General features: G+C 38.1%; 1 protein-coding gene and 1 long non-coding RNA gene across 9 annotated transcripts in view; one reads left to right on the top strand and one right to left on the bottom strand.

Moving 5' to 3' along the window:
• PDE10A (phosphodiesterase 10A) overlaps positions 1–25,137 on the top strand; it is a 695,790-nt gene that overhangs the window by 425,215 nt on the left and 245,438 nt on the right. For 3 of the 7 annotated variants that reach the window (XR_013159463.1, XM_077120813.1, XM_077120821.1), the window contains exon 1: positions 4,280–4,627. The exons of 2 other annotated variants lie outside the window; for them this stretch is intronic. Coding sequence is in view for 4 of the 5 variants with exons in the window: in XM_077120813.1 (XP_076976928.1) it covers positions 4,465–4,627 (163 nt within the window). In the remaining variant the exon portion in view is untranslated. Of the gene's footprint in view, positions 1–4,279; positions 4,628–25,137 lie in introns of those variants that run through there. 2 more of the 7 variants (XM_077120811.1, XM_077120810.1) reach the window with 2 other exon arrangements.
• Positions 1,933–24,053, bottom strand: LOC143650252 (uncharacterized). Of its 2 annotated transcripts, XR_013159468.1 has the most exons (4): positions 23,804–24,053; positions 23,493–23,605; positions 5,015–5,148; positions 1,933–4,343 (listed from the first exon to the last, which is right to left on the bottom strand). It is a non-coding gene; the product is annotated as an uncharacterized LOC143650252 (long non-coding RNA). The 2 variants fall into 2 exon arrangements; XR_013159467.1 differs by lacking the exon at positions 23,493–23,605.

Below are 25,137 nucleotides of genomic sequence, written 5' to 3'. Positions count from 1 at the left end.
ATTAAATAAATCCCCTTTTATTGAAAGCCAATCCATCTCTTGTGTGTTGCATTCCAGCAGGTGTAGGGTGCTTGTAGATAAAACTTAGTAATAACAACAACAACAATAATAATAGCCCATGGCAGAATAAAGCCAATGGGTTTCTGAAGTCTAGCAAAGTGCTAACCCATAATCCCCTGCCACCAGGTAATTTGAACAATTACACCAGACAGGCCAGCACCCTTTGAGCTCTGGGTGATGTCACTGCAATGCAGCTGGGTGGACTGATCCCATCCCTCAAGGCTGGTGTGAAAAATCTGCCAAATACGCAGAGCCCATTACATCGTTTTTCAGCAGTTTGACTCAATATTCACAGAGAGGGTCAGTTTTTGGAGGGTGCTGCAGAGGCTGTAGAAAAGGAACAGAATAGCTGAGTCATCATAAAGGTAAAGGACTAACAAGCCTGCTGCCGGGAGGTAGCTAAAAAAATGCAACTGGTATCTGAAGCTATACGCAGTAACTGATACATTCAAAATGTTTACTGAGGGTCTATTGATTCCCAGATCTCACAATATCTTCTTGGGGTCTAATGGTGAACTGAACAGCCATGGTCCCACCCTCAATGGGGCTTAACTGTATTGCGAGAAAGAAGAAAATTAAATGAGAAAGCACAAATAAATGTACTATTAAAAACTGTGCTAAGAGTTACAAAGGAAAAGAAATGGGGGCTAGGGAGGAACTTAATGTTTAGATTTGGCGGTAGGGGAAAGCCTACTGTTAATTTTTTTGTTATCCCTAAATAATATTTCCTTTACATGCATGTCTCAGTCATACTATGGTACTTTCCAGACATCCTAGAACGAGTATGCTATGTAAGAATTGGCTTAAGCAAATACAAATTTCCCCAGTTTAGATGATAATTCATGTAGTTTTATTACCTATTCCACCTAATTGGGGTATAGTATTTCATCGTTTGCTTAGACCACCTTTTATTTATCCATTCTCCAGTTGATAAACATGTAGGCCGTTACCAATTTCTCGCCACTTAAACAAAAATAGCTACTTTGGAAACAACATCTGAAATATTGAACGTGTACTCTTTTTCTAAGCTTCTAGCACTGTTGGCTACATCCATTTATGTTTTTAGGTGCCAGTCTACCGCTTACTGCACCAGTCACTTTATATGTGGAATTGTCCCAGGAGTCCAACCCCTATACTTTACCTCCCCCACCCTTCTGCAAATGCACTTGACTCTGAGCAGTGGGCAGGTAGGCTGGGAGGGGTGAGGGGTGGAAGGCGAGGGAGGTGGATTTGTAGAGTTCTAGTGCATTAGGAGAGGAAAGCAACATCTTAAGGACTGAGTGCTTTCTGGAAGATTTTCTTCTGTTACTCAGAATCCTTTGTACTAGGTTATTTCCTATGTTTTCACTGGAATGCCTTTTAGCTACACTACAGGGTGTTAGAAGTTTCATTTCTGCTACTGAATGGTATTTTCCTGATTTTATGTTTTAACTGCTCCTTCAAACAACACGTGGGTTACAGTTACTCTGGCCTTTATATCACTAAAATATGTCACTAAGATATAATGGAGTATCAGTGAGCCTTCAAGTAGTTGTCATGGGATGTGATTCCATAAGCTTTTTGCATCAGTTCTTAAACATGAAGCTTCCATCTGCCCATCCTAGCATCATGCAGACTCTCCAGAGAACATGCATTTTTAAAAAGACGCTTCTGGGTTACCAATATTGGGTCAAGATATGGCTGAAAAGGAGGTGTAACATTAGTAAACGTCAATACTATATTTTAACTATTATGTTCTTTTAAAAATGAAATTCGTCTTTTATTTTTCTCCACTTAGGAGATAAAAACTTAATCTAATTTTATTTCCATGTTAGGGTAAAACAACTTCCAATGCTATGTAAATAAAATATAATACAGCTCACTCAGGTTTTGTTTAAGTCTGTAAGTCTTTTAATTGGAACTTCACAATTGTATAAATTATGGTTTAGGAGCCTTGGGAGGGTCTTAGCCAGAGGCATATTTAGATTTTTATGGGGCTTGATATTTATAATACAGGGGCCCTCTTTATGAAAAAGCAAATGACAATATCTCACTTTTGCATATTTAACAAATGGATCTGATCTTGTGAAAGCATCGCTGGTGCCTTTCCAGGGCCCTGGAAAGGGACTCTGTAAGCGCTGGACTGAAGCTGACTGACTTCATGTTAAATCAGCCTGTTCTTGTACCTCAACATATTTTTCAGTTTCTACTGAGACTGAGACTGCACAGCTGGGGGCACTCCTGTGGTATGTTTCTCTCTTTAGGACTCTTCCACTAAAATGAAAATCCCCGAGAGAGACCAAAGCGATTAAGCAAGGGAAGGCAAATAGGTTTATAATTTGGGACCGTTCCCATGGGTGGGTTGGGTGCTACACCCTGGAGCCTTCTGAGGTATATTGGTGGGTAACTGGTGGGACTGGGGGAGGGATTGAGATGGAGGGGCTTGGAAGTAGGGGAGGTGGGGAGACAGCTTTTGTTACCACTACCTGATACCTTAATGTGAGTTACTTTATTGATGCATTATATTACTCTCCTCCTAGGGAGAGTGCTGAGAGGAGGGTGTTTGGGTGGGGGGAGGGTGGTAAAGAGAGGAAAGAACAGTGGATATTGAAGAAAAGGGGCTGGCTGACCCAAAGGAAGACTCTTACCAACCTGTTTTGCTTAGCAAAGCCTGATCTTAATGTCTGTTTGAATACTGATTTTCAAAGGACTGTTTTCCCCTTTGTTTTCTGACATTTAATATATAGCGATGATTATCACATACCTGGATAGAGATAGATTAAATATCATCGTGCTAGATAAAGCTCTTTGGTTATGACACTCCACATTTAGAGTCTGTGAGAAGGGGAGTATAATCATGAACTATCTTTAGCAAATTAGACAGGTGTGAAGGGCCCTGCTGATTACTTAATGCACCAAAGAGAAAATAAATAAAAACATCAGAAAACAGAAAGCCACCTGCCTGTCTAATACATGAACAATTCCAGAAAGATGAAGAAGTAGTCTATTAGCAAGTTCTTAATGTAAAATGTCAGGGAGGGAGGGGGCATTTAAAGACTAGGACATCTTGAAAAACATTACCTGCTGAAATGAATTTGAAGGATAGAGCAGTTGGACTGTACGGTACTGGAGTTTACCAGTTCCCGTGCATCCACTTCATCACTAAAGCTGAGATGTAACAGCATCATTTACCCCCATAGACTTGTTGGTAGCATTACATATGGCCACTAAGCCGCATAAAACACTGCGTAACACATAGCAAATTATGTTAGTAAGAGGTGTTAATAAGTTATGTGTAATAAGAACTGTGTGTAAAACAAAAATGTAATGTCATCACATTTGAGTAACTAGAGAAAAAAATGTTGAAATCATATATAACATACATCTCTGAGTGTTAGATTTGGCTAATATTGCTTTTGGCATCAGATGTGCTTAAAAAGTTAAATCCTGATTTGTGAGGGAAGAGTTTTGAAGGTACCCAAAGCAGTCATGTCAGAGAAAAGCAGTTTAGTAGGTCCTGCTGGCACCTCTCTGGGCAAATACTTTTCTGTATGTCATTGATTAAGCAGTCTTCAGACCTTTGGAGAGCACACATTGTCAGGGAGAAAAGGTTTGAGGAGGAAATATATGGAAATAAATATATGAAAATATATGGGGAAGATCAGTGGGATGTAGAGAGGAAAATAAGGGAAAGAAGTTAACATAAGAGGTAGGTATATAAGATACAGGTGGAGTGAAAATGGAGCGGAGGAAAAAAAGCTCTGATTTTGCAAGAATGAACTTTGGAAGAAATATTCAGTACACTGTAAATTGAAGGAAATATTAGAAAATGTGTATCTGCATATGTGTATGCGTACAAAACACGTGCACACAATCTGGTTTCTAAAAAAGACCTTCAAAATGTAACACACTTTCTTATCAGATTAATGTTTACCCTGGTCTTAAAGCCTCCCTTTACAGAGAACTCATTCATTACCATTTTCACTGATAATCTTTCAGAACTCTTCTCTGGCTTGCCACTTACTCTCTACAATAATGATACTGCCTTGGGAAGGCTGCAGGTTATTTTGGCAAAGTAGCACTGAAAACCCAGTGAGTCTTCCATGGAATTCCTGGAGGAGTGAGAGTGATTCACTAGGAGGGCTCAGATTCTCATCAGGGAGAGGAGGGAGGGCTGGTGTGAGAGAGGTGAAAGCCTCTGCCAAGCGGAGTGTGTGAGGTGTGAGAGGCAAAGATTCCAGGGTCGCACTGTGATGTCAGCAGCTCAGCAGGGAAGAGGCTTGTCCTCAGCCGGCAGTTGGAATCTGTTGGAGAACAGTTGGTTAGTCCTTGGCCTGAGAGAACTGGGCAATGGAAGACCGCCCCCCAGGATGTCAGTTTTGACCCCAGCCAGAAAGAAAGTGGTCTAAGGGCTTCTGCAGGTCCATGCTTCCAGGCTGTAAGACTTATGCCGGCCCGAGGAGTCAGGGGGTTGATGAGGGCTGGGAGATCTGCATAAACGCTCTGTGCTGCTGGCCCTGGACGTGCTTCTGCTCCTGCCTGCAACCCCAGGAAGTGACAGCTAACCGTGGTATGGCAAGATTCTATGGTGAGGAGGGTGCTTGTTCAAATAATCCTAGCATCTGGTGTTTCTTAACTCTCACGTGTGCCAGGTGTTGTGGTAAGCCTGCCTAAGGTTCTTCAAGGAGTTGTTTTATGTGCCATAATGGAACTGAGGTGCACCTAGTATTTTCCTAAATTGGGTTCTTAAGTGATGGGTTACTCTGCCTTTCCTTACTTCAAGAGGTTAGGAGAGGGATTGGTGAGAAACCCAACAAACCAAAAATTGAGAATGAAATTTGTTAGAATGAAGCTTGGAAAACTGTGGTACTGAAGATGACAGAGGTACTTTCCATTTGTGGAACAGAGAAAGATTCATTCTTACAGCACGGGAATGAGTTCTCCTGAGCAATCCCTGGGATGCAGGTTTGCTTGCCTTATGCGTGTGAGGGTTTCTGTTTGCTACAGCTTCTTTTTGTTTACTTGTGGTCCGCTTCTGTTTTCAGCAGAGCCTTTATTACAGTGGTGGCACAGCATTCATTAGCGTTCTTTGTATCCTTCAAAATTCATCTGTAATTGTACCAAGAGATACAATTTTCAAATTGCCAGCATGAACTACATTACCTATTAGAATGTCTGGACCGTGTTAAGGCTCATCTGGAAGGACTTTATGGTAGGGCTGTACTCTGAACTCCCCTGAAAAGGGGATGAAAAGGTGCATTGGGGTCAGGTAGAAAATAGAAAGGAGAGCATTCCGTAGGAGAGAACTAGACACAGAAGTCAAGGCCCAAAGTCATACTCCTAGCTAGTAGCACACACGGGCCTCCTAACTCCTAGTCCAGGTTAGTTTTCCTAACTTATTTGAAAAGGGCTAGGAATGATAAGAATTTTTTTTCCTGTGAATACTGATTTGTGACTCTATCTATTGTATTACTAGAAACTAGAAGAATCCAAAGGAGGAAACTTTTTATCAGTGTCTTGAGTTTGGAAAATTTTAAAAAGTTTTGCTATGAAATGTTTTTTCCCTTTATTTTTCCTATTTTGAAGGAAATTTTAACAGTAAGTTGCATGTGCATTTGTAATTAACTTGTTAAAAGTTATATTTTTAATATCTCCTTGATTTTATTAGTCTTTTGAAGCGTCTTCTCTCCAAGATCTGGAAATAAGGAGAACAGAAATTAAATATGTATAGTAAAATTTGCTCTCAAAATAATTCATTCAATGTGCAAATTACACACTTGTGACAAGAAATTCTGTCATTCTTAGAAATAACTGCTAAAATGTATACTCGTATTTTAAGATGTAACTAGGAAATTGACAGTTTGGGATTTCTTCATCAATAAAAAATAAGTAGAATAAAAGTCTTTTCAAACTAGACTTATAAGTAGTTTTTTTTGGCCTGACTCAATGGCCTTGAGTGGGCTGGAGTACGCCAATGTTGCTTAGGCAAATGTAGCTTCATTCCCCTAAGTGTCTGGTTTGTAAGATGACATCTACTTCACTCTTATATGCGGGTCACACATAGCAGACCACAGTTGTCCTCTTTCTTTTGTTATATTAGCCTCATGGTCTTTTTTTCTTCTTCTTTCTGTTAGCCTCTATTTACAATCTATTATATATAAATGGAATTTAGGGTGTATGAAGAACATAGTAAAAACTGTAAGCGGGGCAGGCGATGGTGGCACAGTGGCAGAGTTCTTGCCTGCCATGCCAGAGACCCTGTGAGCAAGAATAAAAGCCTGATTTGAGAACATTCTGGAGTAACGGGAGGAGCTCAAGGAGACCACTGTGCGTAGGGAGGAAGGTGAAAAAAATCTTGTGCGCGGGGCCACAGGAAGGACTTCAGTTTGTCCTCTCTGATGGGAGCCAATAACAGGTTTTAAGCAGAGGAATGATGTCATCTGACGACTGTGTTAAGAATAGGCTATAGGAGGAGAAGGTCCAAATATGGAGACAAATTAGGAGGCCAGTGAACAAGCCAGGCAACAGATGATGGTGGCTCGGGCTAGAGTGGAGGCAAAGGGGACAAGTGGTCAGCTTCTGTAGATATTTAACACGTTCAGCCAACAGAATTTCCTTGTGGATCAGGTGTGGGGTGTATAAGAAGGAAGTCAGTGGCAGCTTCAAGATTTCAACCTGAGCAAGTGGAGGAATGGAGGATCAGATTTAAGAGAAACAGCAGGTGTTTGTTTTTGGACATGTTAACCAGAGATAGTAAGTAGGCTTTGCTATATTATGATAGAGGTCCTGGTGTCAAAATGAGCATTGATTTTCATTTGAAGCTGTTATAATGGACCATAAGTAAGCACTTCATGGCATGTCTCATGGTTGACTTTATCCAGTCATTTAAGTTGATGTGCATAATACAATGATGGAGATTTTTTAAATTGTGGTTGTTTGAAGGCATACTTTTATTAACTTTGCAGGGATCTGTTCTTATGATGAATGAGCCAGTTTTCTTGATTGTATAATACAGCCAAAGAATTCTAGCCATCTTTTCTAAAGCAATGCTGTAGCAAAGCTTTGGTGGGGAGGGAGGTGAAATAGTTGGAATCTCATAAGAGAACTGGTATAGAGACAAGAAGGTTGGGGAAAGGAAGGTCTGAGGCTATGGCGGGTAACCCGGTTGGAGGGCTGGCCCCAGAAGGAGATGGCCAGTGTTTGTTTAAGGGAGCAATCTTGGCTTGGCCAAAGCTAGGAGGTGTTGCCTGGCTCAAGTAGTTCAAAGAATCTTGTTTTTGGAATAAGACATACCTGGCTCACATTCCCGCTCTGCCAATCACTGGCTTCTTTGAGGAAGCTATCTAATTTTTCTGGAGTTCAGTTTCTTCATCTGTAGATTGATTATCTTAACTTTACAATCTAGATCTTGTTTACCATCAGCCTTTTCTCCTATTATCCTCTTATATGCCCTTCTTTTTCCAAATTATACAGGAGGGTACAGGGTTCTCTGGCTTCACACAAATCTTACTGTATCAGATAATATCAGTTCTGCTTTGGGTGATGCTAACTTTGCTCATTTGCTGAGATGGTGTCTGCCAGATGCCTCCAGTGTAGAGGTGTGTAGAGGTGTCTTTTCTCTTTTGTAATAATCTGTGAAGGGATGCTCTGAGACAGTGGGAAGTTCATATTTCCCAATACCCTTTCATTAAATGGTTTTAGCATTCACTGGGAGATCTTTGCCTAAATTAATTATTACTTTGGGGCTTACACAATGATTATTTACGAATAATTCTACCATTATTTCTCCATTGATTAGAATTCTTCAGTAAGGAAGAGCTTCTCTCACTTGCCCATACCCTTGCTTTTGTTTTTTCTTGCTTTGGTTATCATTATCGACTCATGGATTCCTTTTATGTTCAATACAGTATAATAATCTTACTATTTTTTTCCTTTCCTGTTAATATGTTATAATCTGTTATTGGATTTGTTATTTTTGATTCCTAAGCTTCCCCAAATTTGGCCAGTATAAACTTTTTCAAGTCTCCACTACTATTCCACACTTACTTGTCTTCTGGTACAAAATTTTTCATACTTTATACTTCCCTATCCCAAACCTGGAATCAACTGTTTCTCCAAGAATCCTCACTTACGTATTTGGTTGGCAAGCCTGAGCATTAGTGTGCTCATTGCTACTTGGGTGTCATTCCTACGAGGCTCTTTTCCTAGTAACTAAACCTATAAGTTTAGTTTAGATATAAGTTTTCATTCTTATATACAATTTAAATCCAATACCATAGTGTTTTTCCTCACCAGGGATGGCAATTCTAAAAATTATTATACAAAGTGATTGGTATGGAAGGTAACAGGACAGCCTATGCAGTACAGGTTTAGTGTGATTATTAAGAATCTATTCATATGGTATGTATATTGATATTGGTTATTTAGCTCGCTTACAGTAATTTCTGTTGTGGGCTGTGATAGAGCAAAGTTTTCAAAGAAATCTGAGGAAAGTTTTAATTGTTTTTGGAACTTCAAATAGATACTTTCTGCTGCATCCTTAGCTTATCCACAATGACCTACATGATTCATAATATTAGTGTTTAGAAGATAGAAAGTTTAGAACATTTTCCATGTTTTAATTTTTTAGCAAGTTATAATAAAAATGTCTTCATGAAAACATAAATGTTCACTAATAAGGCTTTAAAGAAACTGAAATGTAGCTAATGCAATAATATAATTGTAGATTTTGCTGATTTGATATATTCATTGCTTACTGATGGCTGTTTTAGTTTAAAATATACCCCATATTTTTACTTTTTTGCTCATAATATCTTTTTACTTAATTAGGACCTTTTAAGCATTAATCTGTTAAGTCAATCATATATATGATGATTTAATTTAAAACTGATTATGCTATAGGATTGGTTTTTGTATGTTAGTATAGCATTTTTGTCTATTTGTGATCTTTTATAATGAACACATGGCCTTTTAAATAAAAAGTACTGATAAATGAATAGATTGTTGGTTTTTAGCTTTCTTTCTTCTGGCAAACAATATAAAATATATTAAAGGTAATGTCAGGTATAATGTCTCTTTTTAAATATATTCAGCAGCTACTTAAAAATATTATATTTTTGAAAAGTTTTTTGGTGTGTGTCCTAAGTGTAAGGCAAATGTGATACACTGCCTTTTAGCCCAAATTGCAGAGCACGGCAGGACCAGATGAGTAATGCTGAAGTGGTTCAAATCTCAGGTGAACCATTCCACACAGCTGTGGTTCCTAGTTACTGCAAAACCTGGACTTTGAATGAGAGACAGCAGCTGGGGACCAATAGATTTACTGCAGTAGAGCAAAGCAACATGAAACAAAACAAAACCGAGCAATAAATACACAATTTCTAGACTTACATCAACAATGATTGGAGGAATTTTATTAGAAGTGCAAAACTTAACCTTCACCCCTGGGTCTTCCTTCAAAGAATAATGGTCAAAGGTAGACTGAAAATACTTGTCCAGAAAAATGTCTGAAATGCATTTCGCTATAGTTTGGGCTGTGAAAGAAAAACAACTATTGTGCTGGTCATTAGGATTTATAGACAGGAAGATTGCAACATGATTCTCTTCTGGGCATGTTATTTAATTCACAATGAATTATGCACAATCTTTTAATTTTTCTCTTTCACTCCATCCTCTGCTCCTCCCCCTCTTCCCAGTAAAAATACCACTCCTCTTGCTTTGCTGCTTTTATAATCCAGATGACTAATATGATACAATGAGAATGCATCTGGGCAAAGCAGCTCTGTCTCATTTTCCAATTTATTTTGATTTGAACACTTTGTTAATTGAGGGGAAGTAACTATACGAATTTATTATTTCATCATGTTTGTTGTAACTGAGTAAAACATCTAGACTGTTTTTTAAAAAGCGATGCTTCTTTAATTTAAAGTAATTTTTAAGTGTCTATCCAGACATATTATAAATTTATTCAGTAAGAGAAAAAAAAAGGAGGCAGTGATTTCCTAACAGGCATATTAACTATTCAAAATTGGGTAAAAATTAAAAGCAGATAGAACTCTTTACGTTGGGTATAAATTTTCAGTTCAGTTGGTTCAGTTTAATTCAGTACACATTTCTACTCCTGTAATGAAGTGTGGACTCCGGAGTAGGACACCTGAGTTTTAATCCCATTTCTGCCATTAACCAGCTGTGTGACTAGCTGTTTAACCTCCCGCTGCTTCAGTTTCCTTTATCTGTAAAATGGAGGGAATGATCACTTTTATCTTATAAAACTCTTCTGGAGAATAGATGAATAAATACATGCAAAGCACTTACTTAAAACTGTCATTTCAACACTCAGTAAGTATTAGCTGTTATTATGATTACTTTCCTATAAATGGGTATTGACTGCCTTGCAATTTGTCAAACCAGAAAAAAAAGCCATTCAACTTTTTAAAAATTAATATTGCTATTATTTTTAATGAAAAGCTAACAATTAAAAGGTCAGTCAAATATTCTTCAATTTCTGACCCTCTTCTAGTCTTTATAAACATCACTTCAGAATACACACCCATTATCCAATGACCTTCCTCAACCTCAGATGTATGCAACTGGAAATCCAAATTCTTTAAGAAACTTTCAGAAAAATTGAGTATCTTTAATAGTTTTTATCTTAGCTTGTTATAAAACTGAAATAATGCAGTACGTATATTTAAACAACATTTTGCCTTTTGAAGTGTTTACCTTTTACTTAGCACTCTTCAAATTTATATTTTAAGCAGAGTTTTAAATTTAACTGAAATTTGTTTATGTACCTGGACGAGTAGGGATTTTGAAAACCTATTCCCTCACTTTCCAATTTGTTAGATAACCTGCAATTCATATTGTATTCAGATACGATATTTAGCCCGTGACACACAGAAATTCCAGTCTAATTTTTCCCCCTCAATGTGCAAACTTTCCTATTCATCCATTTGACTTTCCATCCATCCTTCCATCCATCCATGCACCCACCCACCCACCCACCCACCTATCTATCTATCCATCCACCCACCTACTCATCCATCTAGTAACAAAACATTCTTTGTACCAGGCACTTCTCTGTGTCTGGGGATAAATGTAATTAGCTTAAAGGATGAAAATAAAATGAATACCCACTTACTCACAAACCAGCTTAAGAAATACTAACTTTATTTTCAAAGTTAAATAATACTGTATTGTTCATTTTCTTTATTTTTTGGTAAACGGTGCACTTAAAGCTAAAATGAAATGATAAATGAAACATATGCCTTAATTTTTCATCAATGCATTTTTAAGAAAAAGCAATATAACCTTAGAAAGTAATTTAAAGTGGAAAAATGTAATATTATCCATTCCACACACATGTAGGGGAATATGTGCTGAATGCTATAGAGAACACACAGCCAAACAGACACAGACCTCACTGAACTGGATTCAGTACTACTATTCGTACTTTACTCAATTAGCCACTTTTTTTGTTACTGCCTTGTCTAGTAAAGACAATTAAAAGTTGTATAGAGAACTGTGATATTTTAATGACATAGGCCCATATGTTTGCAATTTCTAGTTTACGGATCTCAGCAATTTATAGACAAATGCATAAGTGAGTTTGCATATGTTGGTGGCATATATATATATATATGTAAATATATATATATAAATATATTTTATATATAAATAAACATATAAATATATATATATTTTGTATGCTGTACAAAAGGGGTCACATTTCATTCTTTTTTCAATTACTTTCTAAGGCTGTGAGTATCCCATTATTGCAGCACCATTTGTTAAATTTTTGTTTGGGTTTTGTTGGTTGCTTGGTTGGTTGGTTTGGGAATTGCGTGGTGGTGGGAATCAAATCCGGGTCTCCCGCATGGCAGCCAAGAATTCTACCACTGAACTACCCTGGCACCCCGTGCTGGTGGTATATTAATGTGTTAAATTTGTTAACTCTGTGGCCATGGCTGACTGGAAATGAACAGTATAATTCATGCTTTTTCTAAGGATTTAATAGCATAATAGAATACTGTAAAATATAAAGATCTATCAAGAGCTGCATTTTTTCTTACTGTTTGTTTTAACTCTTTGTTGAGTACTTCTCATGTATTATTTATGCTAGAGCCTTTATATACCTAATCTCTCTCAGCATTCACAAAGACTCTAGTGTAGGTGGGGAAACAGCACATGAAAGTTAGGTATTAGTAAGTGGCAGAGTGAGAACCATTTAGTCATAAAATGAGTCATGCATTTCTTACACTGTATGGAACTACGGCACTGCTTGCTCCATCCTGTGTTACTTTATTCCCCAAACCAAATTTTGTTCAGTTAGGGAATAGCGTTATTGAAGTTGTAGTCATGTGAAGAGGATGAGAGATGCACAGACAAAATTCAGAACCTGGAAACTAGAGTCCATTTTACAAAAGTGCCTGTATCCTTTGTTTGGTGTAATTTGACCATTTCACGTATTTTTCACAGAAAAACAATTGGGAACATGAACATATAGCATTTGTTTTTCTTTAAGGCAGAAATGAAAAAAAAAACTGGTTTTACTAGAGAAGTAACAGAGACTCATCTTCCTATTTATGAAAGGACCACATGTTTTCTCCAGACCCCTTTTAATAGATGAGAAAGTTTAACTTCTACTCATCTTGAAATATATGCAAAGTATTGACTTGATAGCAGAGGGCCTGGTAACATCTTAAAGCTAGCCTGGTTTCCCTTACTCCCTAACAGTGTAATACCACCAAGAAGATGTTTCTCTAATACTGAAGGGAGAGGGTTGTTTTTCTCTGGTATCTATTATAATAAGAATAACTTATGTTGAAATGAATAGATATAGAGTTAAAAATATCTATCCTTTCTAAGAGCAGTTTTTACCAACTTTATAAATTCCTTAAGAACACAAGATAGATTTGTGGTTGATGATAAGAAAAGTATAAAGGCTCACATTAGTTAAAATAGAACAGAATCACCTAGGCATCTAGGTGTGGCAACAAAAACAAATTTAACAAAAAGCATTGTACTGGAGTAATGAAATGTGGTTTTGGTTGCTGGATATGCATATCTACATGAATTTAAAGGTCATCTATCAGCAATGTTTTCTGTGCGCAGAGACCCTTTTGAGGGGTTTAGCCTCATTTAACCTCAGTAGTTTGCAGCCTGAATTCTAAAAAGCCAAAAATAATTGTTCCTCTTTCGGGGAGAGGAAAATTATGTTTTATATATATATATATTTTTAACAATACTTTCTCCAAATACCTTACTTCTATCATACAAATCAGCTAAGTTGGAGAATAAATAATTATTGTTATCTTATATTTGGAGAACCCTCCAAAATAGCTGAAATCCTTGTCAATGGATTTAGAGTCAGCTAACCCAAGGGCATACGGGATCACCTAATAAGCTGTGGCAGAAAGGCTTTTTGGAGGAAGGGACATTAAATCTAGTATTCGCTTAGCTGTACTAGATAATATTTGACTAAATATTGTAATTGTTATATGTCTAAGAATATTAGACATATAATTGTTAAATGTCTAAGAAATCACTGGGCATTTCAGTAGATTTTCTGCTGCTGTTTGCAAAATGCAAAAATTCGGAACTGATTTTTATGTTTTCCCTTCTAAATCTCTTAGGTATCCTATGATAATAAGGCCTCTTCCCCTTCCCTCCACACACCCTCCCCCACTCCTGCTCCATGCCTTGGAAGAGTCTTTTACCTTCTAAGGCCCTAGCCTGGAGTTTTGCTCCCAGCTGGCCCTCAGTGGTTTTGATGGGTCAGGAATCTGCTAATTGCTGTTTCTTTCATTGTATATTTGATGAAACTTGCAACGATCAAACTCTCTTTCAGTTCTACTAGTGTTGATAAAATAGAACACTGAATTAAAACAGAAATTCCTTAGTCTATTTAGGGAATAAATGCTAAAAGTTCATAGCAAAAAATAATTTATCCCATGAGACCTTAAAGCCTAAGGAAATTACCCATATTGTTTTCCTTAAACTGATACTAAGAGTGAAATTTAACCTTTGTATTTAGGTTTGAGAGCTGGGTTTTCCCAATATAGCTCTCTCCTTAATTTTTCTAATTGCTTTCTCCCCATATGTTTAAAAAGTTCATGCTCTTCCCTTCCTATCTGTTCTTCCCATTTTCCTTTTTTTCCCGTTTATCCTTCTTGCATTCACTAGTTCCACAAATATTTTTGGAGTGCTGATTATGTTTCACGCATTGGTGATGAAGCAATTAAAAAATCTCTGCCCTCACTAAGCTGACATTGTATATATCGTTTTTCTCCTCTTTCCCATATTAAATTTGATTTACCTCTAAAATACTGCTTTAGTGTTCTAATTCCATTATTCAGACCTTTAATGGACATTCACTATATGCAAGGAACTGATTCCACACTTACCGCCATCTCAAATTTTCTTTCTGTGCTAATTTTCCACACACGGATTAGATGTGGGCTTCATGAAAATGGATATTTTTAACTTCTGAAGCCAACTAACATATTTTGGAAAAGTTGGTCAAGTATTAAGAATTACACACTCTCTGAAGGCTTCTAGATCTTACCTACAGTTAGATTCATTAGTAAGCTACAACTTCGTAGTATGAGGTAGAATATTATTTCTATAATTGAATTTCAGGTATTTAACCTATCATTTTACTCTTCTGAATGGTATTAAAATTTTTAATTGGTGCTTTGCTTTCCTTTTTTTTTTTTTTTTGTCATGGGCAGGCTCTGCTTTCCTTTTTATAGGCCTTTTTTGTGTAAGTATCAATTGTTTCCTGGGATTTGGCTATTTGCACACCTGGTTAGAGCCCTAAGGAAAAGGGAAAATGAGAAAGAAAATATTGGGGAGTTCTGGAATTCATATTTTGGGTCAGGAAGGGGAGGGAGCACATTTTAACTTTTGATGACTAAGAAGTCAATTTTTAAAAGATTCATTTTATCTGTATAGGAACTTAGTGGAAGTATGCAATATTTCCTTCTTTTTCCCCTCAAGGCTGTAGGGGAGAATTGGTTCCTTGCTCTTCTTAGCTTCTGGTGATTGCAGGTATTCCTTGAATGAGGCCATATCACCCCAGTTTCTCCCTCTGTCTGCACATTACCTTCTCTTCTGTATGTATCTCTCTTCTTTCTGCTTATCTTTTTTAAAGATCCATGTGATTACAATTTGAGCCCATCTAGATAATGCAGAATAAATTTTCCCTCTCAAAATCCTTAACTTAATCACATTTTCTGGGCCTTATAAGGTAACATTCACAGGTAATCAGGATCAATCACCCCAGCTGGTACAGTAAATCCCATCTTTGCCTGATGATTTAGAGGCATGAGGAGCCCAAAGTGGCCAGGTGGCAGTCCTAACTCCCAGTTCAGTGGAGTCCTTGTTATGTTTCCTGGTAGAAGCACTCCACCTCTTAGAACTAAGACCTCTAGCCCAGCAGAACTTAAGGTTGTGGGGACAGGAAGCAAACATTTTTGTAGTGGGTCATGGGGGCAATATGAGTGGTGCCACTCCCATTTCCCTGATTCCTGCATCCTAGAGCCCTGGCTATGCGAGAACAGCACCACAGACTGGATGCTGATTTACAGCATACACAGCCTGCTGGAGAAGAGACCATCAGCCACCTAGCAGATGCTGTCTTCAAAAGGCCACTGCACTCTTCTACCAAGCCTGCATGTCAGGATGATGAGGCACAAGGTCAGAAAATGGACCAATGCCACATTTCATCTGCTGTGAAGGGAGTTCCTTGCTCAGATGCAGTGTGGGTGGGCTACCATGATGGTGACTGATTTAGGGCCCACCTCAATAATCCAGGAGGACATCCACCTCTACTCAAGATCTTCAACTTAATCAAACCTTTGCCATAGCTGTGGAGACTCATATCTGCTGAGGGCACATTTGACGTGCTTTGTTCATATTTATGCAAATCCATGAGTTAGTTACTTATATATTACATGAAGAAACACTGGTAAGATACACGGGAAAACACAGTTGTGTGTGTGTGAGGGATGGTGTTGGGTGAGAATTCTCAATGTCTACTTTATATATTGTTTTAATTTTTGAATCTACGACAATTTGAAAATGACAACTAAATAAAAGATGGTCAAGGAATGAAAGTTCATACATAAAGAATCATCTATATTGGTCTTAAATGCATAGCTAGTAAAAATCCCCAAAGAGTAAGCTTAAATTTTTTTTGGTTTGTTCTTGTGATCCATGAGTCCCTAATGTTTCCTCAGGTACATGATGATTTTTGTCCTTTGCACTGAATACAGTTTTTATATTTAGTATTCTTTCTTAGCAGTCTTCTGTTTAAATTCCATTGTGTGTGTGTGTGTTTGTGTATGTGTGTGTTTTTAACACAGGTAGATTTATTATAATAAGACTTGATAATTAGATATTTGGTCAGAAGAACAACTCCATCTAAGAAAAGCATACTTAATTTGAAGAAATACATTTATTTAATAAAGTTGCTAATAAACTGATTTAATAAAGTTGCTAATAAACTGACAAAGAATTGAATTACGAAGAAGAATGACTTAAAATGTATACAGTAAGTTCTCACCAAATAACTTTTGTTTTTTCATTGGTTGTGCATTTTAACCCTGAATTAACCATAAGTGACCACTTATGTTGCCACTGAACTGTCAGTTCACTGACATTTTCTGTGGCACTGTAGTTCTGGACACCTTAATAAGCTCACTATAACTTTTTAAACAGTCCATATGGAAAAATTTGCTCAGTTACAGTGAACATCTACCTATCTTAAAATACTGTTATCACCTTACTTCTGGGTAGAGCTTTACACTTTTGAAAACATTTTCATGTTTTTTTTTTTTGTATGCTGTATGGTAGGGTCACATTTCATTCTTTTTCCATGTGAGTATTCCGTTATTGCAGCACCATTTATTGAATTATTTGTTTTTTTCAGTTTGTTTGTTTGTTTGGGAAGTGCACGGGTCAGGAATCAAACCCAGGTCTTCCGCATGGCAGGCGAGAATCCTACCACTGAACTACCCTTGCACCCCTCTTCATGTTATTTTATTTACATTTCATAATAGCTCTGGCAAGTAGGTGGGTCAGGCATAGATAATTTCATTTACCTTCTGCATTATTTATTTTTTATCTGCTATGCTCTTCAGCTTGAGTTAAAATCAGAGACTGTGTCTTTGTCATTCTTAGATTACCAGTATCTAGCATGTTATCAGTGCCCCCAAAATGGTTGCTGAAAGTACAAATCAGTGTATAGTTAGATGGAGACAGATAAGGAAAATAACCAATTTAAAATTTATTTATTTATTTATTTATTTATTTTTACATGGACAGGCACCGGGAATCGAACCCGGGTCCTCGGGCTTGGCAGGCAAGCATTCTTACCTGCTGAGCCACCGTGGCCCGCCCACCAATTTAAAATTTTTGTTGATTTTCCTAAGCTTATGTGGCAAGTGAGTGAGAGAAGCAGAACCAGAATCAGAATCCATGTCCTCAAACTTCTAATCCAGTGTTTCTCCCAGAACAGTTGAATGAATCCCATTCTGCCTTAAATATGAGACCAGTTTGGGGAGATATTCAAATTCTTTGTGCCAAACAAAATAAATCATTTTATTATTACAAAATAAATCCCAGCCTAGTAGGATTTTTCACTATTGCTCATGAAAATAATCAGGGCCAAATTCTCATGCCTTGAAATGTACATGCAGATGTACATTATTTAGAAAGTCGCTGTTTTTTTTTTTTTTATTATTGTGCTTATTGTAAATTTTAAGTGATTTGCTCCATACTTATCACACTATCAAAGCATGGACATGCAACAGTTACTATTAAATGATCCAACTTTTCTGCTCGAGATGGTTTCAACTTAAAACTGAATATACTCCTCTCCTTGATGTTACTATAATGAACTAAAAAGGAAACTAACATTTATTTTTATCACTTATTTTTATAACTTATTGTACTAAAAACTGCAAGTTCAACATATCCAAAATTGAACTAATCATGTTAATTTTCCTTTGATAGTTATGCCATACATATAGCTACCCACGCTTGAAAATTAGGACCCATCCTTATTTTCATCCACCACCCCTCTACAACTTCAGCCAATTAATTATTCCTGCTGGTTATGTTTCATAAATATTTCTCAAATGCATCCCTGCTGCCTAATACAAACATTATTTTCTTCCTAAAATTAACTGCCTCTACTAAAACCAGATAAATATTTCAAAAACACATAGCAAACTTACACGAGCTGGAATGTATGGCATTCTATAATCTGGCCCTGTGGATAATTCAGCAGCGCCAATCTCTTTTCTACATCTCTGCTTCTTATTTAAGCTTGTAGCTCCACACATGCCTCTTGCCCTTCTTCCCTGTGTCTTCTTGTGATGTGGTCTCTGACCTTGTCTGGAAATCCTCAAATTATCTACTGGCTTGGTCAATTCCTTCTCATCAAGATTCGGCTCAGGTATCATTTCCAGAAGACATACGGGACCCGTTCCTCCCATACCTCTCTCCCGACCTCCAGTTTTGGGTTCATTTATTCAAACATTCATTGGTTTACCTATTTATTGAGCATCTACTTAGAGCTTGGCACTCTTCTAGGTGCTTGGGCTACATCATTGAAGAAAAGATAAAGGTTCCTTCTCTTGGGGTTCTTACATCCTAGTAGGGGAGGCAGATAGCTAAAAGTAAATATAATAAAAAGTAAATGACATAGGATATTAAAAATTGGTGAAGTGACTATGTAGACTAAGAGTGAGGAGGATCAGGAGTTGGCTGGATGGGGCCAGGAGGCAGCAATATTAAACACAGTGGTCAGTCGAGCCATCATTGAGAAGGTGACATTTTAAGCGAAGAGTTGAAGGAGGTGAAGATTTGTCTATATTGATATATGGGGAAAGAGCATTCCGCCAGGCAGAAGCAATAGCCAGGTAAAGGCCTCAAGGTGGAAGCATGTGGTTTGTTTAAAGCATATGGCAAGGAGACCACTGTTCTGTGGTCAGAGAGGTAATGCGTGTCAGAACCTGCAGGGCCTCATAAACCACTGTAAGGATGTTGGCTTTCACTCTGCATGAGATGGGGAGGGTTCTGAGCAGAAGCGTAACATGATCTGACCTGTTTTGACAGGCTGTTGTACTGATAGATACATAGATAGAGGCAGGGAAACCAGTGAGGAGGTGAATTCAGATGAAACATCATGACTTGAATGAGGAAGGTGAAATGTGGTCAGATTTTGGATATATTTTGAAGTTTGAAACAGCAGTACTGCCTAATGATTGGATGGAAGTCATGAGAGAAAGAGGAGTATGAATGACACTGGAAACCTCGCTGTCGTTTCTCCTCTATGCCATATGTCTTATTGGTAATCCAGTCCTGTCAGTTCTGCCACTTGATTTTTACTCCTGTCTATCCTTTTGCTTTATACCCTTTTCTTTTTTCAACTGTACTGCTACAACAGCTTCCTAATGATTATTCCTGGTTTTACTCAAGTTGCTACACAGGAGTGTAGATCACTGTGAAATGTAAATTTCATCATACCATTCTTTTTCTTTGTCCTTTCTTTTTTTTTAAATTAGAGAAGTTGGGGGTTTACAGAAAAGTTATGCATTAAATACAGGGTTCCCATGTACCGCCTTATTATTAACAACGTGCATTAGTGTGGTACGTTTTATGTAGGTATTTTTTATAATTGTACTATTAACTACTGTACATGCTTTAACTTAAAGAGTTCATTGTGTTGTGTAGTTCCATGGGTAATTTTAATTTTCATTCTAATAAATTTATATACAACCTAAAACTTCCGCCATTTAACCACATTCAAATATATAATTCAGTGCTGTTAATATGTTCACAAAGTTTTATTATCACCACCATCTATTACCAAAAATTTTCCATCATCTCAAATAGAAACTCCTTACATTTTAAGCCTTAACTCCCTATTCGCTATCCCCATCCTGTCCCCTGATAACCTATATTCTAGAATCTTACTCTGTGATTTTGCTTATTATTCTAGTCATTTCCTTTCAATGAGATCATAAAATATTTGTCCTTTAGTGTCTGATTTACTTCACTTAATATGATGTCTTCAAGGTTCATTTATGTGGTTGCAAATATCAGAACCTCATTACTTTTCAGGGTTGTATAATATTCTGTTGTGTGTATATATCACATTTGGTTTATCCATTTATCAGTTGATGGATGCTTGAATTACTTCCACCTTTTGGCTCTTGTGAATAATGTCACTATTAACACTGGGGTGCAAATATCTGTTTGAGTCCTTGCTTTCAATTCTTTTTGGTATATAACTAGAAGTGGTATCACCAGGTCATTTTTACAGTAATCTATACTTAATTTTCTGAGGAACTTCCAAAGTACCTTTCACAGTGGCTGCATCATTTTGCATTCCCACCAGCAATGAATAGATGTTTCTATTTGTCCACATCCTCTCCAACACTTGTAACACTTTTTTTTTAATAGTAGCCATTCTATTGTGTATAAATGGTATCTCATTGTGGTTTTGATTTGTATTTCCCTGGTGGCTAATGATGTTGAACAGCTTTTCATGTGCCCTTTGGTCATTTGTATATCTTCTGTGGAGAAATGTCTATGGTACTCTTTGGCTTATTTTTCAATTGGATTGTGTGTCTTTTTGTTGTTGAGTGGAGGAGTTTCTTAATATATTCTGGAAATTAAACCCTGATTCAATCTCTTTACTTATAATTGGACTGTTGAGATCTTCTTTTTATTCTTGAGACATGTAGTTAGAGTGTATATTTCTAGGAATTGTCCATTTTATTTAGGTTATCTAATTTGTTGGCATACAGTTTTTCCTAGTATCTCCCCCTGCTGTCCTCTTAATGTCAATGGGGTTGGTAGTAATGTCTCCCTTTTCCTTTATGATTTTCAATCTTTATGTCCTCTCTTTTTTTCTTGCCAGTCTAGCTAAAGGTTTTTCAATTTCATTGATAGTTTCAAAGAACCAATGTTTGATTTTATTGATTCTCTCTGTACTGTTTTTTAAAATTCTCTATCTCATTGATCTCCATTCCAATCTTTGTTATTTACTTCTTTTGCTTGCCTTGGATTTAGTTCGTCTTCTTTTTCTAGATTTCTAGTTTTGAGATTAGGTCTCTGATTTGAAATCTCTTTCTTTTTTTAATGAAAGCATCTAGAATTATAAATTTCTCTCAGCAAAGTCTTTGTGGCAACAAATAAATTTTGGTGTGTTGTATTTTCATTTTCATTTGTTTCAAGATATTTCCTAAATTCTTGTGATTTTCTCTTTAACTGATTGGTTGTTTAAGAATGTGTTTTTAAATTTCCACATATTTGTGAATTTTCCATTTGTCCCTCTGTTATTATTTTCTAGCTTCATTTTATTATGGTCTGAGAAGATCCAGTGTTTGATTTCAACATTTCTGAATTAACTGAGATTTGTTTTGTGGCTGTACATATGGTTTATCCTGGAGAATGATTCATATGCACCTGAGATGAATGTGTATCTGTTGTTGGGTGAAATATTTTACATATGCTTGTTAAGTCTAGGTGATGTAGAGTATTGTTCAAGTCTTGTATTCCTTACTGATCTTCTGACTAGGTAGTCTATCCATTACTGGAAGTGATGTATTAAACCTCCTACTATTAATGTAGAAATGTTAATTTCTTTCATGGGTCCCTAATTGCTGACTTTCTTTTTTTAGCACCTGCCCAGCAAATACAGCTCTTCACTTCTCAGGAAATATGCTGTGCTCAAGTGTCCTCCACAGGCTTTGTCTTGTGTGGGCTAGAACAATGACTGCTCTTAGAGCCAAGTCTGAAGTAGCTAATCAAAAGCACTTATGAGGGATCAGACCATGCCCCACTCTGGATCTTGGGGAACTGGATTTTTATGTCCTTTTGTAGAACAAGTAGCTATGCCACCCCCTAACCTGCTGTCCACCCTGAGAGTGGTGGATGGGTGCTGTGCTGGTTTGAATCTGTGGTGTACCTCTGAAAAGCCATGTCTTTTAATCCTCATTCAGTATTGCTGGGTGGGAATTTGATTAGATTATCCCCATGGAGATGTGGCTTACCCAATTGTGGGTATTAACCCTTTGATTAGAGGGACAGGTAACTCCATCCATTCCAGATAGGTCTCGATTAGTTTACTGGAATGCTTTAAAAAGAGGAAACATTTTTTGGAAAAAGCAGCAAAGCCACAAGAAACTGAGAGCCCATATGGCAAGAGACCTTTGGAGATGAAGAAGGAATATGCCCCCAGGGGAGATTTATGAAACGATAAGCCTGGAGAGAAGGCTAGTAGAAGTCTCTGTGTTTGCCAAGTGCCTTTCCAGTGGAGAAAGAAACTCTGAACATCATCAGCCTTCTTGAACTACAGTATCTTTCCCTGGATGCCTTAAATTGGACACTTCTATAGCTTTGCTTTAATCTGGACATTTTCACAGCTTTAGAACAGTAAACTTACAACTCAATAAATTACCCCTTTTAAAAGCTGCTCTGTTTCTGGTATATCGCATTCCTGCAACTAGCAAACTAGAACAGGTGCCAATAACCATCGTAAAGAGAGAGAAATTTACCGGCATTTGTTGGAATTTACCAACCTTTTCCTCTCATTCTTCCCTGAATGCTCTACAGTGTTCTACCGGACCCTGGAATTTCAAAATAGTTGATTGAAACAGTTCCTGCCTATTTAATATCTGTTCTGGTGGAGGGATGATTCTCAGAGCTTTCTACTCTACCATCTTCCTCATAATATGATTCTTGAAGTTAAATCCTTGAATGTGCCCTCAATCACTCAGTCTAATGTCCCTTGCATGTATGCAAATCATTCTTAAGCTTCCCTCTGCCTATTTTGGAAGCCTCATCTCCCACCCCTTCCTCATACCCTTTGTGATCTACAGTTTCTGAATTCCCTAAAGGGTTGATTATTTATGTCTCCCTGCAGGGAGTATGTGCTGTTCCTTCTGTCTAGGATGCCCTTCACACCTTGTCTCCTTAGTTGAGTTCAAGGTTCAACTTAGGTATGAATTTGTCTGTGTGGACCTTCTCTAACATCACCATCTCGCCTAGCCCGGTGCTTTTCTCCCTTTTGCACAGAATCCTATGCAAGGTTCTTATAATTCTCATACCACTGTTTTGTACCTATTTGTATTCTGTCCTTGAAACCGTTAGGTGATTAAGGTTTTAAAGCAGAAATGGTCAGAAACCAGTTGGAGACAATGACCATATATTATAAACGTAAGAACAAAAGGAGAAAAAGAGTGTGTGCTGGCTAGGAGGGCAAAAGCATTGGTTGGGAAGAGCTGAGGGACAAGTGTAGCTTTCATGGGTGTACTAAGGGCCAAAGCTGAGGCACATCACAGAGACTCTTCAACACTCAGGATTTTTTCTCTTCTGATGAGGTAAGAAAGTGATAGAATAGCTTTTTTTCTTTAAATAAAAATTTAAAAGCTTACTGTTCTTTTGGTGAGAGTGCACGTTGCTCCTATCCTACAATACCGTCACTGCTTCACTGGCTTGTGGCATTTACAAAAGATAATCTATGAAATTCAATAATACATTCTGGATTCTTGAATGGAGAGGCGGGGAAGAGAACAGAGACACCCTTTAAGAATTAATCTTAACAGTTTAACAGGATAAGAAAATAAGTTGCAGGCAGTTGAATGACAAGGCATGTCTGGCTTCCACACCTGGACTGATCCAGCAATTACCAGGAGCGTACCTATTTACAGTAAGTAAGCTAGAATTCAATGAAATAGGTACTTACCACCCATGTTTCAGCTGTAGCTCACAGTTGGTATGAAAGGAACCGCAATGTATATCCCAAAATAGCTTTTCTCTTCCCTGTTTTTCTTCAGCAAGGCCTCATGAGGAGAGGGGACTAGGAAGGCCAGGGCACTGTGCGGTCATTTTTCAGTTTTGTTTTGTGCACTGCTCCTCTGGATACGGGGCCTGAGGCAAAGCCCACCCAGTACTCAGGAGCTGCCTAGCTGAGGGCTGGCCTTCGGGTGCCTCAACGGTGCCGGAAGTGGAAGTGCGTGGCAAGCCCGGGTCGCAGCTGGTTCCGGGTCACGGGGTACCCAGCCGGAAGTTCCTCGCGTCCACTTCTCCTTAGTCTATCTCCCTGCTGGACGGGGCAGCGGCTAGCGACATCTGAGACTCGGTGTCTGGGTGGGTCCGACAACTGGTTGCAGCATGCGTGGCAGAGACAGTGCTCGGGGCTGGACATAGAGGACCAGAGTGTGCCGGGCAGGCTGGGAATGGAGCCACGAGAGTGACAGGGTTTGGGCTGGTTGAGTGCCTGAGGGTTTGGACACCCACTGGAGGACAGAGGGGCGTGAGGCCCATCTGCAGACTCCGTGGGTGGTGTCCAGGAACGAGTTCACTGTGGCCTTGATAGGTTTGGGTCCTTGACAGCCTTTTCCGGTATGCGGGGCCTGTGCTTGTTTGTGGTGTGTGATCAGTACAGCTTCCTGACGTCTGCGATGCGTCAAGTTACTTGAGCAAGGAAGGAGTCCTGGAGTGGCAGGCCGCTGCGTGAATACCGGTGTCTTGCGAGCTGTACATGGCTCCAGGGCCTCCCAGTCACAGCCTAGCGCCCAAGGACTTCTCTTTTCCAGAAATGTGTTTCTGAGAGTAAGGTGAAGAAAGATGACTCAGGCAACCTGAAGTCATGAAAACTTGTTCAGGAAGGCGGCTGTAGCCCTTGTTCATATGACTGTACCTTTGGTTTTGTGTACCCCGAACTTACTTGCGTGTAAGTATTAGAAAGCCAATTTCAAATTACTTAAACAGTGAGAAGAATTCTTCTGCTTAAACAAAAAGCCCTGAGGTAGGGACTCCAGAATTAATTAATTCCACTGGCCACTGACCTACTTCAGTATCTAGTGTTTATCTTTAGCCGCTGTGCTAATTGGCCTTGTTTTCATCATTGCAAGAAAGGCACCTTAGCTGCAGGCCTGGTATGTCCAAGAGAAATTAGTTGGGACATACAGTATAGAAAACAAACCAGAACTTTGCAGTTCTAAGCTTTGATCTGCAAATTCATTAAAATTATCAATGACTGAAGAGTTTTTTTGACATGTCCCTGCCCGCCTCCCC

The sequence above is a fragment of the Tamandua tetradactyla genome, chromosome 11 (genome assembly GCF_023851605.1).
Source record: "Tamandua tetradactyla isolate mTamTet1 chromosome 11, mTamTet1.pri, whole genome shotgun sequence".
NCBI lineage: Eukaryota > Metazoa > Chordata > Mammalia > Pilosa > Myrmecophagidae > Tamandua > Tamandua tetradactyla.
Note: the sequence above shows the minus strand (reverse complement) of the source record. Positions and strands in the feature narration are given on the sequence as shown.